This window comes from Bos mutus, chromosome 5, assembly GCF_027580195.1.
Source record: "Bos mutus isolate GX-2022 chromosome 5, NWIPB_WYAK_1.1, whole genome shotgun sequence".
Classification (NCBI taxonomy): Eukaryota; Metazoa; Chordata; class Mammalia; order Artiodactyla; family Bovidae; genus Bos; species Bos mutus.
The window spans coordinates 35,770,646-35,789,334 of NC_091621.1; the positions used below are offsets into that span (position 1 = coordinate 35,770,646).

An 18,689-nucleotide genomic window follows, 5' to 3' on the forward strand; every position below is an offset into this window, starting at 1 on the left:
TGCAATTGTGCGGTAGTTTGAGTATTCTTTGGCGTTGCCTTTCTTTGGGATTGGAATGAAAACTGACCTTTTCTAGTCCTGTGGCCACTGCTGAGTTTTCCAAATTTGGTGGCATACTGAGTGTAGCACTTTCACAGCATCATCTTTCAGCATTTGGAATAGCTCAACTGGAATTCTATCACCTCCACTAGCTTTGTTCATAGTGATGCTTTCTAAGGCCCCCTTGACTTCACATTCCAGGATGTCTGGCTCTAGGTCAGTGATCACACCATCGTAATTATCTGGGTCATGAAGATCTTTTTTGTACAGTTCTTCTGTGTATTCTTGCCATTAAATATATACTTATATATAGGATAATATATATTAGATAGTAATGTTAATTATATTGATATATAATCTTAACAATAAATATATAATATATTATCCCTAATATTATAATACATAATAAGTATATGCTTTCCAGGTGGCTCAGTGGTAAACAATCTGCCTATTAGTGCAGGAGACTTGGGTTTGATCTCTTGTTGGGAAGATCCCCTGGAAAAGGAAATGGCAACCCACTCCAGTATCCTTGCCTAAAAATCTCATGGACAGAGAAGCATGGTGGGTTACAGTCCATGGGGTCACAAAGAGTCAGACATGACTGAGCGACTTCACTTTCACTTGAACAACTAAACAACAACAACAATCCTCATAACAATCCTGTGAATTTGATAATATTATCCACATTTTATAAATGAGGGAATTGAAGAAAAGTAACTTGCCCAATATTACACAGCTAGTAAATTGCAGAGCTGGAATTTTAACTCAGACATCTGACATCGGTCTGTGCACTTTACTATGCTGTCTGTCATCATATTGATCATAATCATCTTCCCTGTCATTTGTTGAGAGCTAACTGTTGTGCTGACATGTGTTGGATCATCGAAAAAGCCAGACAGTTCCAGAAAAACATCCATTTCTGCTTATTAACTATGCCAAATTGTTTGACTGTGGATCACAACAAACTGTGGAAAATTCTTAAAGAGATAGGAATACCAGACCACCCAACCTGCCTCTTGAGAAATCTGTATTCAGGTCAGGAAGCAACGGTTGAAACTGGATATGGAACAACAGACTGTTTCCAAATAGGGAAAGGAGTATGTCAAGGCTGTATATTGTCACTCTGCTTATTTAACTTATATGCAGAGTACATCATGCTAAATGCTGGGCTGGATGAAGCACAAGCTGGAATCAAGATTGCCAGGAGAAAAATCAATAACCTCAGATATGCAGATGACACCACCCTTATGGCAGAAAGTGAAAAACAACTAAAGAGCCTCTTGATGACAGTGAAAGAGGAGAGTGAAAAAGTTGGCTTAAAGCTCAACATTCAGAAAACTAAGATCATGGCATCTGGTCCCATCACTTCATGGTAAATAGATGGGGAGACAGTGACAGACTTTATTTTTGGGGGGCTCCAAAATCACTGAAGATGGTGATTGCAGCTATGAAATTAAAAGACACTTACTCCTTGGAAGGAAAGTTATGACCAACCTAGACAGCATATTAAAAAGCAGAGACATTACTTTGGCAACAAACATCCGTCTAGTCAAAGCTGTGGTTTTTCCAGTGGTCATGTATAGATGTGAGAGTTGGACTATACAGAAAGCTGAGCGCCGAAGATGCTTTTGAACTGTGGTGTTGGAGAAGACTCTTGAGAGCCCCTTGGACTACAAATGAGATCCAACGTGTCCATCCTAAAGGAAATCAATCCTGAATATTCATTGGAAGGACTGATGCTGAAGCTGAAACTCCAATTCTTTGGCCACCTGATGTGAAGAACTGACTCATTGGAAAAGACCGTAATGATGGGAAAGATTGAGGCCAGAAGGAGAAGGGATGACAGAGGATGAGATGGTTGGATGGCATCACGGACTCAATGGACATGAGTTTGAATAACCTCCAGGAGTTGGTGATGGACAGGGAGGCCTGGCATGCTGCAGTCCGTGGGGTTGCAAAGAGTCAGACACGACTGAGAGACTGAACTGAACTGAACTGAACTGTTAGGCCAAGCATTATGTCTACAGCAGGATCACATTTAATAGCTCTATAATGTAGGTCCTATTTTTGTTTTCTTATTGAGAAAATTGATGCCAAGTTTAAGTAATTTCTCACTCATTTTCATTGTGCTAGACAGCAATTCTCCACTGTTCCCTAGACCCACGCCCTTTGCAATATACTTCTATAATTCGTCCCATGAAGAGGTAAATTTCATGTCTCTGGTCCTCAGATTCAGAATGGTCTTGTAACTTGCTGTGGCCAATAGACTGTAGACAAAGTGATATATCAGTTCCAATCCTGGGTCTCCAGAGCCCCTGTGCACTACTTTTCTCTTCTCTGTCTCTTGAATCATTGTCCACTGCCATGAGAACAAGCCAGGGCTAACAGGCTGCTGCTGAGACCGTACTGAGCAAGGACATCTCAGCTGATATTATTCTAGACCAACCAACCTGCCAGCAGACCACGGATGTGAGAGAGGTCAGCCAACCAGGAGACTTGTGGAAAGTAATTGCTATTTTAAACCACTTCATCTAGGGGCAGTTGTAGCTACATGTAGTATGGTAGCAATACATAACTGATGCAGTCATGAGGCCAGGATGTGACAGCATCTCTCTCTCTCACACAAATACACACACACACACAAAGACATGACCTGTGTGCTCTGATCCATGCAGCTTGATAATAGGAGACTAAGAAATTAATTTAACCCCACCTCCATTCATGAAGCCATGAATGTGGAGGGGGCACAAGGAGACCCCCTGCCCTAGCACCAGCATTGGTCGAGTGGGACGGAAGAGAAGGGGAGGGGCCTCAGAGAACTTTCCAGCCTCTTCAAACTAAGAGACATCTCTGTCGCCCCATCTCTGTTCCTTTCTTAAGAGACCCACCCCTCAGCCTGTCCCTCTTTCCTTCCCCTCTCCCTCACCCAGACCTGGCGGATCCTTCAGACCTCTTCCTCTTTCACTTCCTTTGCTGGTGTGGGTGCTATTTGTATGTGGAGAGTAGATCTTTGAAGTTCCTGTTCTTTTCCGTCTCAAGTCTCTAGAAGTGGAAAGGTGGAAGAGATACCAGTTAAGAGATTTTTAAAATATAAATAAAAGGTTTATAAGACACTACAAAATCACTGCAGATGGTGATTACAGCCACGAAATTAAAAGACGCTTACTCCTTGGAAGGAAAGCTATGACCAACCTAAATAGCATATTCAAAAGTAGAGACATTACTTTGCCAACAAAGGTCCGTCTAGTCAAGTCTATGGTTTTTCCAGTGGTCATGTATGGATGTGAGACTTGGACTGTGAAGAAAGCTGAGCGCCGAAGAATTGATGCTTTTGAACTGTGGTGTTGGAGAAGACTCTTGAGAGTCCCTTGGACTGCAAGGAGATCAACCAGTCCATTCTGAAGGAGACCAGTCCTGGGTGTTCTTTGGAAGGAATGATGCTAAAGCTGAAACTCCGGTACTTTGGCCAGCTCATGTGATGAGTTGACTCATTGGAAAAGACTGTGATGCTGGGAGGGATTGGGGGCAGGAGGAGAAGAGGATGACAGAGGATGAGATGGCTGGATGGCATCACCGACTCGACGGACGTGAGTTTGAGTGATCTCCAGGAGTTGGTGATGGACAGGGAGGCCTGGCATGCTGCAATTCATGGGGTCACAGAATCGGACACAACTGAGTGACTGAACTGAACAGTCTGACTGAATTCTAGCAAACACAGATGTAATGGATCAGCACTAGCTGTTGAGTAGAAATTGGTCTTCACAGAACAGTCCACTCAGGAATGGGTCAATACTGGAGTTTCCTGGGGTAGAAACTATGGTCTTCTGAAGGCAAGAGGCTGGGTAAGTGCTAGTGACATTTGCCCTGCCCAGAAATACAGCAGTGGAGGCCAGTGCCACCATGCTGAACTTATAACTGCTTCAATGTGCTTCTTTCCCCACTGTCCAAGGAAAGGTAAAATCTCATTTTATTTATTCAACAAATGAAGTATCCACTATGTCCTAGACACTGTTCCAGGTGCTGAGGATGTATCAGTGTAAAAGCCATCAAACTTGTGTGGAGACAAGCAATATAGATACATATTTCTTAAGTACTTTGAGGAAAAATAAAGCACGCTTAAGGTGTGAGGACAGGAAGTACAATCAGACTTGGGAGGCCAGAGAAGACCTTTCTAGGCAGGTGACACTTGAGCAGAGGCTGCATTGAGGGCGTAAGGCACGTAGATACTGGGAGAGAGGGGGCGAGCAACAGCACAGTTTTCCTGAGGCAGCAGCCACATGCTTGGTCCTTCAGCGGTCCTGCCAGCAGCTGAGCTGATTGGACTGATCAAGGGATGTGGAGACAGCCATGGGCCAATCATCACTGTTAATCATAACCACTATAGACCAATAGGTAGGAATAGTTTGTGGACTGAATGGAGGGAAACATTCAATTTATATCATTTAAGGCAAACTGTATCCCGGTCATGGCTACCCATGAATCATTTGTGGAACTGTGATTCCTGCGCCCACCTACTCTTTATCAAAATCTCTGGAGATGAAGCCCTAGAATCAGTGTTTTTTTAAAAACAGAAACAAAAACCCCTCCAATCTTTCTAACGTATGATCATATATGCAAAGAAAACACGTGAAAGAATGTATATACCAAACTCCAGTATAAGAACCTCAGGCAGAAATGAGCAGAAATGCCTTAAAGAATTTAACTTTTAAAATAGTTCTCAAAATTAGCCCTTTTAATGAAATTCTGTCGTGATAAAACTGCTACCAAAGACATCCAGTTTGTAATACAGCCCTAATAAAAAGGATCGATTTGATCCTTTATTGCAAACTAGAATGCACTCAGTATTTGTTGGATGAATGTCTCTTAACAGCTTACTGTCAAGTCTGTTGGTCACCCTACTCTTCTGGGTGGCTGCTATCACAGTAGAAAGTAACTGATAATGGCATTTCCATTATTGCTGCAAAAGTGGGAAATTCTCATCTATTAAGCACTCCATTGATACAACCTGCTTAGGTTTCAAACTAGTTAAAATCCTTTTTGATTTAGATAGGTTAATTAACAGATGAATGGATTTCTAACCCATCAACAGGTATCGCATTATTTGAGTGAAAGTTGCTCAGTCATGTCCAAGTCTTTTCAACTCCGTGGACTATACAGTCCATGGAATTCTCCAGGCCAGAATACTGGAGTGGGTAGCCATTCCCTTTTCCAGGGGCTCTTCCCAACCCAGGGATCGAAGCCAGGTCTCCCACACTGCAGGTGTATTCTTTACCACCTGAGCTACCAGGGAAGCCAATTGCATTATGTAGACTTGTCCAAACATTAAAAAAGAAAGGTTATACTAAAAAATCAACTTAGGATGCAATTTAAAGAGAAAAATTTTATTGCAATATAAAACGCACTTATAAAATGTCCACAGAAGGCATGTAATTCTTCACTGCTATATAAATTTACTGGGAATACTTTATTCACTTTCTATTGTTATGACATCACCCAAAACATAAACAATGAGTTATACTCTATAACAAATGCATCACTGATTTTCAACAATCATTGGTTTAATAATTAAAGATTATATAATCACATCTATATTCTGGAATGTTCACTTGCATGTAGTGTAATAGAGTTTAAGAGTATAATTGCACATGGATGGTATAGAAAAACATTCACTACTAAATTATTTTATACCATATGACAGGTTAACATTCTTCCCGACTGAAAAGAAGAGCGTCAGCAGCTTGGTCTCTAGTCAACAGTTCCAGGATTCTCGATGCAGTAGTGTGTATGTGTTTGTGTCTGTGCACCCACCGAAAAACTTAACTCTTTCATAAAAAAGTGCAACATTACCGTACTTACTTTGCATGTTTAAATATGCAAATATGATTATTTGTAAACAAACAAAACCCCACACAAATACTCTTAATTCTAGGAAGAAAACAAAATCTGTCAACTCATAATTATTCTAACATGCTTTAGTTGAACACACATTGGATTTCTGAAAGGTGCATATATTACCTTAGATAATAAAGTGTAAAAATGACTTTCTTATTTCATACTATGAAATGTGCATGTCTGGTATTTCCTTTATGCAAGTTTAGATCAAGAAATTCTAAATCCTGGATCCCCACAATTCACTTAGAAAAGTCCTCAAAATTATGGCTCTTGCAGCAGGTTTATCAGATTACACATGATGAAGTGTTCTAGCTCCCTCTATTTCAAGTATTGAAGAAAATGAGGCTCAAAATCTCTGGAGGTTGTAACTAAAAATGTAAAGCTTTAGGAAACAGTTAAATGTGTTTTGAAATATGATATAAACTGAAACATATTCTTAATCTGTGTTAGGCTGATGAGTACCAGGACTTTAAATCTGGACATTCATTCAAAAGTGATAAAGAACACAATTTGCCTATTAGTGTATGGTTTTAGACAAATCAATCGTGATGTTTAAAATGTTTTCAATATTGTTGACATCGGTTTTGTTTTCTTTCGAATATTAACTTGATATTCAATTAAACATAAATATTTTGCCTCACACTACATATAATGAAATGAATTACTTTTGAAATGGAAAAAATTTTATAGCACTAGAATGAGAATTTAATAAAGGTATTTAAACATGTCTTTCAACATCATCAGAAGTCCTATAGTATAGAAAATATCTAGTACCCTTAAGGCTTCAGAGTGAGCTGATCTTCTGCAACTTTAAAGCCATTTAAAAAACCAGAAAGTCAAATAGAAAAGACTGCTGCAATAAAGCACCGTCTAAACATTGCAGATATGATCCCACGGTCTGAGTGAGCACTGCTCTTCAGAGCAAGCAACTTTCCACTTTTTCCTAGGCACATGAAGTTTTCAGCTTAGAAAATAACCTAACCTGGTCCTTAACGTATTCATTAAGTGGAATGAATATTTTAAGGTCTTTCTCTTAAAAAAAAAAAAAAAAAAAAAAAAAAAGATGTATCATCAAACAGTAATAAGACTTGTATCTTACTTTTGGACATTAGCCTTTTCTGAATTGGCCCAACTGTATAAAAATTTTAAGAATTATATGAAAACTGTGGAATAATCACTCTATGAAAACTGTGATGAAATTAAACATCATTATATTGAACTCTTTTCTAGATTTAACTCAGAAATCATAAGTCTTCTTTAACATTAATTTTATAAACATACAGAAGTGAAAAGTGCTAATTTTCAAAAAGTACAATTTTCCCCTCTACTCTGTATCAACATGGAATGATTTCAGTTCTCCTGTACTAAAAGCTGGACTCTTAAAAAACTAGTATTATAATAACTTTATTCAGTAGTAGCTTCAGTTTCAGCTGGACCCCTAATTATTCTTCGAATTCCTCTTTTTCCTGAAGGGCCTTTTGGTTTTGCAAAACTTTGTTTATGTGCATGCTGCTTGGGATGTACTTCTTCATAAAGGAAGTCTGCAGTCAACTCATCCCCATTGTCTATCTCGATCTGTAAGAGGCGAAATTAGCAAAGTGTGATGCAGTATGAAAAAACACAACATTCAAAACCTAATACAAACAACGTTTGCAGGTGTGAATGATCACAGATAAATACATAATACCCATTCCAGCAAGAAAGAACCTAGGACCATATGAAAATAGTTCACTTGACTCTTTTTTGGGGGGAGGAGGTGGGAGCTAAACAGAGTTGCTTGAATATATAATCCACTATATTTATTTTATGTCTGGTTCTTTCTTCTCCATTTTAACTAATGTTTAAAAATAGTATAGTAGGAATCATCACTATATTCTTAAGTTGTTCTGCTTTAGTACACTATATATTTTCCAGAAACATTACTAATGGAGCCTTCATCACTTGGGTCACTTGAAATCACTCTGTTTCACAGGTTGGCAAACCGTGGCCTGCAGGACAAATCTTGTTCAAGTTAAGAGTGTGTTCTACATTTCTAAAGGGTTGTAAAAAACAAAATAATAAAACAAGAATATGTGAAAAAGACCATATGTGGTCTGGCAAAGCCTAAAATACTTACTATCTGGTCTTCTGGTAGAAAGAGTGAGCCAGCCCCTGCTATAGGTGATTCTTAAGAACTTTAAAAGCTCTTAGAATGCTCAGTATCTAAAACACTGGTAATTTCTAAGGACCTGTGTTTTAAGAGTTGAAGAGGTCAAGAATAAACCATATGTTTCCCCATGACTCACCTGCATTTAAGAAAACTTGAACTTAGTTCCCCAAATTTATGTTATGCCCATACTCTTCTTTCCCAACAACTGGAAAGATTCTCAACATCCCATGACTCAGTTATAAATGAAGACTGTGGTTTCTTACTAATAAAGTCTTGAGAAAATAAGAAACATGCAGCTTTAGTAGCACTGTCCAACAGAACTTTCTGCAATGTGGACTTATCCTCGAAATTCTGCACCAAATACAGTGCCATTGGCCACGTTAGCTAAAATGAGCACCTGAAATGTAGCTAGTGTTTTTAAGGAACTGAAATTTAAATTTCATTTAATTTTTATTTATATTTAAATAGCCACATGTACCTTGTGGCTAAACATTAGATCTACAGGGAGGCTGGGATCATAATAGATCATCCCCAAGCACTTAAGAGGATTTCCTAAGGATTCATGATGAGAACAAGGAAAAAAAAAAAAACCTTTTTGTTTACAAATTACAGTACATCATGAATCACATGAAAACAATAAAAATGTAATAAAAATTGAAGAATTTTAAATAGGTATTAAATATATCAATAAGATAAATTAGGTAAAATAAATTAGATAAATAATTAGGTAACTACCTTTCTAATGATGTCCATTTGTAGTTGTCTTTCTACAATCTCTAGCAGAGGGCTCTTGCAGCTAGAATACAGCATTCGTTCTCTTATACTGCATGTGTATCCAGGCATTGAATAAATAAAAACTGTAAATTAAAATAATAATAAATCCAATTAGCAGCATATCAATTAAAGCAAATACTAAATCTTGTAAAACTACAATTAAGCCCTCTGGCCAAGAAATAAGAAAGAATATAGTGATGAAATGCCAATCAGCAAACAAAAAGCAACATGTTAAAAAAAAAGTACCATATACCTATAGACTCCAAATAGTCTCCTTCATGAGAATGTTTATACAGAAAGAAATGATAACGTGCTGCATCTTTGGGAATCCTCTTTGGCAAATCTTTTAGTTCTGTATTTATTGTGTTGGCCAAAATTATGATTTCATTTTTTATATCTATTTCCTGTCAATAGAAACAAAATACTTATTAAAATAGATACACAGAAATTTAAAATTTATAATTAAAAAAACAAGGAGATAAGGAGAAAGTTACATAATTTCACTTTTTCCAGTGAATATATTTGCTTTTTTAAGTTTAAAAACAATGAATAAAAAAAAAGACTTAAAATCCATTAAAAACAAACCTTATATTAATACAAGCCAAAGGTACTGAAGAGAGAAGCCACTTCATAATAATCATATGTCTCTTACCAATTGTACATAGTTCAGCTGTCTGTTATTCAATTTTTCCAAAGCTTGAAAAGCTTCTTGAGAAATAGGAAATGCTACTCCTTGTAGTGTTTGATGCTTAGCGTCCACACTCACATCAGTTTGTACCTAGTATGACAGATTCAATTTACTGATGAATTTTAGCATTAAGCAGTGTCAGATGGCAAAGAAAACCTAAACTCTACAGAGTGAGTGCCATTCCACCCTTTTAATATAATTAATTCTGCCCATTTTAATATAATTAAAAGTAACACTTAAAACACCATGAACTTAGAAGGCAAATTGTTCACATTCATCTCAGGTTCTGCTAGCACTTTGTCAACATGCAGAGTGTATGCCACATTTTGATGAAAATGCCAAAAGTGAACATCTGAGTGAGTGTGCAATGTTAGCAGGACTTTGTTTATATGTTTGGTTTGGCACAACTGCCATGAGCTACACACAAGCTCTTTGAAGTATCTTCAGATTATACTTTTAATTATAATATTTTACTTGATAAAACTTATGAACACTGTGATATAAATACAATATATATAGAACTTTGTTCCTCTAGACATAAAGTGCAACACAAACACCATGCAGAGTTGAAAGGAGTACAAACAATATACAAAGACACAACATAGCTCAACAAATTGTACTACTGCAGAAGTTCCAGACTTGAGAGCTTTCATTCCTAAGAACATGGGTGTGCATGTATTGGAAGAAGAGTACTTCAAGAAAGCTTTCAATGCACATATTTAAGACTTTTACACTCAATAAATGATATTTTAGTATAGGGTCTCATTTGCAGTACTGCAACAAAGTCAAAATTGAAAGTTTACTTAAAAAAAAATGAATGGAGATTCTACAGCATAAATGGCATTGGATAATGAAAACATTATAGAACATATGCAAATGCATACCCCAATAAGATCCTCTGGGTTCTGATTGCAAGGAATAAAACAAACTATCAAACTTGTTAAAAAAAGTCATGTAAAAGTCCATACTCTGATAACCTGAGCTAAAATAATAATGATAGATCCTTGCTATCAGGTCAATATAAATAATACTCATTTTCCAGACTGATTCTTATTAGTCTGTTACTCAGAGAAGTAAACAGTAGTTTCTGCTACTTGTTCTTTTCTGTAAAATTCCAGTAGAAATACAGTAGCTATTCTAAGTTAAAATTGCTGCAGTAAATACATTAGAAATGATAAACTATAATATGGATGAAATTTATTGACCCATGTGCTAAACAAGTACTCATATAACCATCTCCTACGTGTATATATATATATATATGCACACACCCATCCAGGCAGTGCCCATAGACAACTTACAGAGCCTCTAGAAATCCTAAACACACTATAGCATACATGTTTTACTCTCTTTAGTCATTAGTATTCTCTGAAATAACAAAACAAACCTTCCTCAGGCAACCTTATTAGACATCATATACCTCACACTATGTAAGTAACATAAGCTTTTCCCACTTATTTAGAATTCAAAGTATGAAATTAAGAACAGCTGTACTTCTAACAGGATTACTCATCTAACCCATACATTATAAAGACAGGAGAAAGCTATTTATGAAACTGACATGAAGTTTAATATTTACTTCCAACTTTTTCCTAAAAACACACTGAACATGGTCTTGTCTCTAAATGGAACAGAATGTTAGCTATTCAACTTATTCTCCAGTTACCTCTTCATCTATTAATTAAAAATAACAATACTTTTAAGCACTTCAACTCTTGCAAGATTTCAAAATGGTAACATACCTCATTAATTTTAATCTGTCTTAATTCTTCTTCAGCTGCAGTCAGTGGGGCAGGAGAAGACTGTGACAGCAAATATTTTTTATACCCATGTAATGATACATCTTCCTGTAAGCACAGAAATTGACTGTTACTAGTTGTGAGGCTACTTTGCTGCTGCTAAGTCACTACAGTCGTGTCGGCCTCTGGGCAACCCCATAGACGCAGCCTAACCAGGCTCTCCCGTCCCTGGGATTCTCCAGGCAAGAACACTGGAGTGGGTTGCCATTTCCTTCTCCAATGCATGGAAGTGAAAAGTGAAAGTGAAGTCGCTGAGTTGTGTCCGACTCTTAGTGACCCCATGGACTGCAGCCCACCAGGCTCCTCCATCCATGGGATTTTCCAGGCAAGAGTACTAGAGTGGGGTGCCATTGCCTTCTCCGGTGAGGCTACTTTAGGAAAAACAAAATTATTAACAAAAAATATTTTAATTGAAAATAAATGGTAACAAGAATCTTACTACTTTTCTATTTTAAAAAATATTCTATTCTACAGTTTTCAAAAAGTTTTAAGGAGAGTAGCTATGCTTCATTTCCTAAAGCTTTATAATTACTACTCTTTTGAATGAGTGTGGTGGTGGTAATGCCAGACACATGATGAACCTGATCATGCTTCAAGTCTACAGGACAATTACTACTAACCTTCTGGGAAGCCTTCCCCATAATTATTTAATAATCAACATCCTCAGATTATGAATTCTGTACTATAATTATTTATAGAAAATAATTATAGTTCTTATTTTATATAATTATTTATAGAAAATAATTATAGTTCTTATTTAAAAGAAAAATTACTCCAAATAAATTTACTTCTCATCAACATTTTGTGGTTTTAAGACTGAAACTAGAATTGAGAAACCAGACCACTTCACAACTAGTGTGAATAAGCAAAGCATTCCCAGCTAGTCTTGTGCTCTACCCATCAGAATGTAATACTCACTGAATCACAATAAAAGCTCTGAATAACAAAACAAAAAATCTGTTCAAAAAATACAGTGTGATTTTCTGAATGTGGGGGTATATGTACAAATACATGTATTTACCATACAAATTCTATAATGAAGTAAATTCTTAATCATAACATACATATTAATCAACAATTACCCCAATCATCAATTTACCTCTCAATATTCCAGTTTAAATAATATATTTATTGCTTCCATATTATGAGTATTAATGTTCAAAATACCTAAAAACTACTGTTTCTTTTAAGTAGTTTAACTACTGTTTCTTTTAATAGGCTCATTTTTCTGAGCCTATTAACTCGTCCTTAAAATGAAAAGATTGAACTAAATGAGGGGTTGAACTAAATGATCTCGAAGAGAGATTCTAGCATTTGAAAACTGAGATGTCAACATATTTTAAAAGGGTGAGTATTGTATGTTTCAGTTAATATGGATATCATATGAAACGTTTTCTCTTATTCTTATGTTTACAGATTTACCAATCAGAATTCACATTAATTACCCCATTACCTAGAAGTTCTTTAAGCATTTTAACTGCAACACATAGACTCCATATAAAATATAAGTTTTGTACCTTTACTGTTCCAAACATTTCGTCTTTAATGTGGCCACCTCCAAACTCCTTTTTCAGAGTTGCTCTTGTTGCTGCATACAACATTTTCTGACGAACCTAGCAATTGTGAAAGTTTACTTGTAAGTTTACAGGTGAAAACTATCATTACAAAAATAGCATTTAATGAATGTTTTAAAACCGTCAAGCACATTAAAAATAAACTGTGACAAAGTCCATCAAGTGTAACATGCTAAAATGTGTGGATACAGACAGGCATCATAACACTGGCATCTAAAACATCAACAGCTACTAAGGTAGATCTCAACTTATAAGCCATTTCTCAAAAAGTAGAAAAAGCTAAATTTTAAAAAATTCTTCATTTTTTCAAAGTATAAAATGAATTCAATAATTAAAAGAAGCTACTTAAAACATTACTTTAAAGTCATTGAGATAAAGTAATCTTGATAGTGACATTCTACTCAAAGCAAGTCTCGGTGAGATATTACTAATTAAAAATCAAATATTCATGGCATAACTATGGCATAAAACATTCTATGAGGGACAAAGATGAAAAGAATTACACAATATACTATTATTAAGGAGTCTGATATTTATAGCATCTACAGGGAACTACTAAAGATAACTGCCAAAATAGAAATCATTTCATAATTCTGCACTGTCAAATTCAGTATTTCTTTCAAACAAGATATATAGAGTTAAAGGAGGGGATGACTTTTGAGAATGATATCTACAAAACTTTAAAATTATTATTTTTCTATAAGAAGAAAGAATTAAGTCTTTAAAATATTGGACTGTATCCATATATTAATTTTTTTGTTCTAACACTTAAGGGCTTCCCTCATAGCTCAGTTGGTAAAGAATCTGCCTGCAATGCAGGAGACCCAGGTTCAATCCCTGGGTCGGGAAGATCCCCTGGAGAAGGAAATGGCAAACCACTCCAGTAGTCTTGCCTAGAGAATCCCATAGACAGAGGAGCCTGGCCGGCTACAGTCAACGGGTCGCAAGAGTCCAAGAGTCGGACGTGACTTAGTGACTAAACCACCATCACTCAACTTTCCTAAAAGAAATACTTATCTGTATGTATGCTCATCACCTGAATAGTAGCTATTAAGAATATTTCATATAATGCTCAGTTAGTTCTGTAAAAATTATTTGTTATTATGCTCAGAGCAAAATAGCAACCTTTATTTTTCAGAGAGGTCCAGAAAGTCATTTATAATAGCCACAAATTTTTAAATTTAAAACCAATAATAATTCTTCTGATTTCAATCAAGGTCAAGATTTCTGAATCTCAGTAAATTATCCTTGGTTCTACATTACCAATCCAAGGACTTTTTTCCATCATCATTCCCTTTTATGAGAAAGACTATTGCTTCCTAACTTTTTCTTGGCCTAGGAATATTTCAGAAAAAAATTTTCTAGCTTTTAATGTGAAAGTGAAAGTGAAGTCACTCAGTCGTCTCCAACTCTTTAGACTTCTAGGACTATAGCCAACCAGGCTCCTCCGTCCATGGGATTTTCCAGGCAAGAATAATGGAGTGGGTTGCCATTTCCCTCTCCATTTAATGTTAAACATGTTACCAAAAATTACTTACATGAGAATGATCAGGAGACCACGCAATGAATATCCATTCATATCCCTGGGCATTCTGAGAATCTAACCTGAATAATACATAGCACGGTTGTTTGTCCTCCAACAGGGGTAAAACAAAGGAATCATAATCCTGATCCCAGGAATCTGAAGGCTTCCTACACGACCCAATCACAAGTTTCTCTGTGAAGAACAATTTTTAAGACACATAAATGGTTTGAAATACCAAATGGTAGAATAATGAAGAATAGAAGAATAAATTAATATGTAATTATTAATTGGTCTATTCACATCAATATATGAAAAGGACCTTGGCTGTAACAATACAATATATAGGAGTATATAATATTAGTATATACAAAAATATAATATAAAGTAGTATTAAAAAGTAAAAATTATGACCAGCATAGGTAAAATAATGTTATGAAAAAAACAAGAAAGGTACAGACAAAAATGATTATAAATAGCTGAGTTGGATGGTTGAAGAAAGGGTAGTTATAGTCTATTTTCCAAATGTTTGTTATAAAGTATCAACAAAATGTATTTAACTAAGCTTACTACCACTCAAAGGTGTGATTTCTGAAATTAACATTGAATTGCACAGTTAAGAAATACTAAATAAAAACAGGTTTAGTTCCTACTTGGCCACAGTACTACAAATTTAAAAATCTGTCCACAAGCATAAATTGGTACAGTCACCTTGAGACATTATTTGAGAATCAAGACTGTATTCTGCATAGAGAATCTCTTGCACATATATACAAAGGTATTCACTGCAGCACTATAAAATAACAGTGGAAACTGAAAATAGCCCACATGTTCATCAGTAAGAGAAGGGACATAAAATATGTGGCAGTCATATGATAAAATTCTATTCATATTTAAAAAGAATTAATGAGCCTCTATCAAAACTAATTATAAAAATAATATTTACAGAAAAGGAATGATGCAGAAAAAGACATCAGTTCATATCAACTTAAAAACTCAAAAACAGCACTATATGTTATTTAGGGATTGCACATACAAAAAAAGTTCCTAATATAGTTTCCTCAGGAGAAGGTCGGAAAGTACAGTTGTTTAAACATCAAATTACAAAGGGTTTGAAGCAAATTGATAAAATGTTAGCAGTTATTAATTTAAGAAGGATGGAAGTATTTGTCATTTATTCTTCATAATTTCCTTATTTAAAATTTTTTCTCAAAACAAAAAACCAGAGAAGTGACAGACAAAATATTGTCATTTTTCTGTTGTAGAGATGTGAGTTATATCAACTTTTCCATTTTACTTACTTGACTAAGTCAATTAGAAAGTGATAACACTTAAAATTTTAGTTCAATAGTTCTAAAACAGACTACTTTACAGTATATGTTTATTCTCATTGAGTGTGTTAACATATGCAGAACTGCATATTTTTCAAACTATTTTAACATATAAGAGAAACTGGAAACCAAATTAGATTTACTTCCAGTTTATGAAAGAACAAGGTATTTTTCCAAAGCAAAATATTTCAAGGTAATTAAGAAATTAGGCCAATGGGATGTTTTAACATATTCATTTGAGATTAAGTAATTATAATTTAATTACTCATACTCAAACCAGGCAAATTAAAAGACTCTCCCACCCAATTAATTTCCCTTTCAGCTTTATTTTGAAAGGATCAATTTACACTTTGTTATATTCTCAGAACTTTTTCCCATAACAAGAAAAGGGAATCATTTCTGCAGCAAACATTACAATCAAGTTGAGAAAACAGGCAGTTTAAAACCCTTTCTTTCTACTTCAAACTAACTTTATTGAAAAATAATTCACAAATAACTGTTTATTTTTCAGATAATTGCCTGTTACTGATTTTCATTCCAGAGATGCAAGCACTGACATTAGATACAGATTGCAATACAGAAATTGAGACACAAAAAAGTGAGAGGAATATGTCACACCAAAACCAACATCTTTTTGTTTCCCTGATAGTCAACTAGAGAATTCAGAAGGTAAGCAGGGGCCTTCAGGAAATGCCCAAAATATAGAGGATCCAGGTTAACTGAAGGCAAGCTCTGAACCTGCTTCACATTTATGAATAGTCCAAATCACTGAGAATGACTTAGCTTCAAAACATAACACCCAATAATTCAAGAACAAAAAAGGTTTAACTAACCATTTTCAATAGATATCTTCAGAAGTCTGTATTTTCCATTTCTTGCTCTGGCAAAGATATCTTTAACGTCTTCACTTGCTGTGCAAAAAGATACCGAAAAGTAATATTTATGCATTAATACTTTCTAATGCTACAATAATAATGCTAATTGAATAAGGAAAACATGAAATATAATACAAAGAAAAAATCTTGAGTATGCAATATTTTCTTATTAACAGTAATTTAAATTATAAAACTTAAAAGGTATACCAGACACTGAACACGGCTTTTGTTGTTGCTGTTGTTGTTCAGTCGCTAAGTCATGCATGTCCAACTCTTCTGCGATCCCCTAATCCGTAGCCCGCCAGGCACCATACCAGAGTGGGTTGCCATTCCCTTCTCCAGGGGATCTTCCCCATCCAGGGATCAAACCTACATCTCTTGCACTGGCAGGTCGGTTCTTTACCACTGAGCCACCAGCGAAGCCCCATATTCAGCTAAGAAACATAAGTATGTTTTAAAAGTGTATTAATTCTAACCTGTTCTAGCTATGTTAGAATTGGGAATGAATATATTAAAGTTTCTCAAACCCAATAATGAACAAATTACAAATCTGAGAAATACCTTTACTGATTGTTTGAAAATGCTGAAAATCTGCTTTCATTCTCTTCTGGTCCAATTTCAAGTTTATGATAAATAAAAACACCCTCTTCATCAATTCATTTTCTACATTTTCATGTTTAAAGATGACAATAAACATCAAATGCCCTATCCTGATTGAAGTCAATAAAATTCCTTCAAGTTTATACTTGTGATCACACTTTTCTGACTCGTATTTCTCAAAAAGCTGGAGTAATCTCACTGAGCAAATGTATACTTAATAACCTCTCCCTTGTGCTATTAAAACTTCAGTTTCGTTCTGATTTTGTTCTTGGGGTGTATACTGACAGCAAGAACCACTTTTAATAGTGCTTGCTATTAGACTCAAGCATCAAAGTCAGTAATTAGATATCCATGCATCAAAACTAACGCAAATAAAAGAGTGCTTTTAGATTCGAGACTATTTTGCTTTTCTTTGTGTGTGCAGGAGGAGGTATGGGTGGTGTCAAAGACTTACGAACAAAACACAATTAGATGTTCATCTGGGGAAAAGATTCGTTGTCTATTAACAGGAAGATCTTGTGTTTACACTAGAACTCGTTAAGTGATCGCGAGTAACCCCGGGACATATTATTTGATTCTGATGAGGTGAGAGCTTTCAAACTGCCCATTCGCAAGCCAGGAAATAACACAGGTCAATTAAAATTGCACATTCAACTGCCTGAATGGGATAATTATACGATGCCACACAGATCAGACTTTTCAGTTCCCTGAGGAGTACCTAAGAACGACCAAGACACCTCCTACTTAGGATATATACAACGGTGCTGATGTTCCCATTTTTGGAAGAAAGCGCGGAAGAGTTTGGGAAGCATTCTTAGTAGAAATGAAAAAGATTCCCGCATCTTTCTTTTTTATAATTCAAATCATGTAACAACTCTTCTGGATCGTGAAAAAGAAAATTCGCCTGTCTCTCGACAATAAAGGGACCCCAGTCACCTTCACGGCTCCAGGTCTTCCCAACCCGTAAAGTTGGGTTAAGGTCGGCTGCGGCTGCAGGCACGCCCCCTTCACCCCGGCTGCCGCCAGACCCACTTCCTTCGCTCCGGCGAATTTCGGGTCCGTCCGCAACGTGGCGGCGGCCGGGCCCGGGCAGGGACGGAGGCAGGCCGAGAGCGCCCGGGACAAGGGAGCGCAGAGAGACTCAGAGGCCCGGCTCGCCCCCGACACAGATTCCCAGTGCTTCGGGCCCGACTACGGCCCCGCCCGGCCTGCCTGGGGCCTTCGGGGAGCCCCGTCCCCAAGGGCAGCGCCGGCGCCGTTACCTTGGATGCCGGTCTGGTGGGACATGGCGGCGGCCGCGGGCTCCCGGCTCCAGCGCTGAGTGCAGCGAGCGGCCCCGGCCGGCGGCTCCAGGAAGTGGCCGCTCCTCCGCCGGCCCCGGCGCGTCATCGGCCTGCGACCCACCGCCGCCCCGCCCCGCTAGGCCCCCGGCGTCCTTGCGCGCCC

The 18,689-nt window shown here is 36.7% G+C and overlaps 1 protein-coding gene across 2 annotated transcripts; it reads right to left on the reverse strand.

Annotated features, from left to right (window-relative positions):
* Positions 1-7,125: 7,125 nt before the first annotated feature.
* TWF1 (twinfilin actin binding protein 1) lies at positions 7,126-18,647 on the reverse strand. Of its 2 annotated transcripts, none has more exons than XM_070370655.1 (9): positions 18,506-18,647; positions 16,602-16,679; positions 14,454-14,632; positions 12,859-12,954; positions 11,285-11,389; positions 9,507-9,632; positions 9,108-9,258; positions 8,816-8,937; positions 7,126-7,506 (listed from the first exon to the last, which is right to left on the reverse strand). In XM_070370655.1, the coding sequence occupies exons 1-9, from the start codon at positions 18,630-18,632 to the stop codon at positions 7,336-7,338; spliced, it is 1,155 nt and encodes a 384-aa protein (XP_070226756.1). In that variant the 5' UTR covers positions 18,633-18,647; the 3' UTR covers positions 7,126-7,335. The 2 variants fall into 2 exon arrangements, with proteins under 2 accessions (XP_070226756.1, XP_070226757.1); XM_070370656.1 differs by lacking the exon at positions 18,506-18,647 and adding an exon at positions 16,851-18,126.
* Positions 18,648-18,689: the final 42 nt, after the last annotated feature.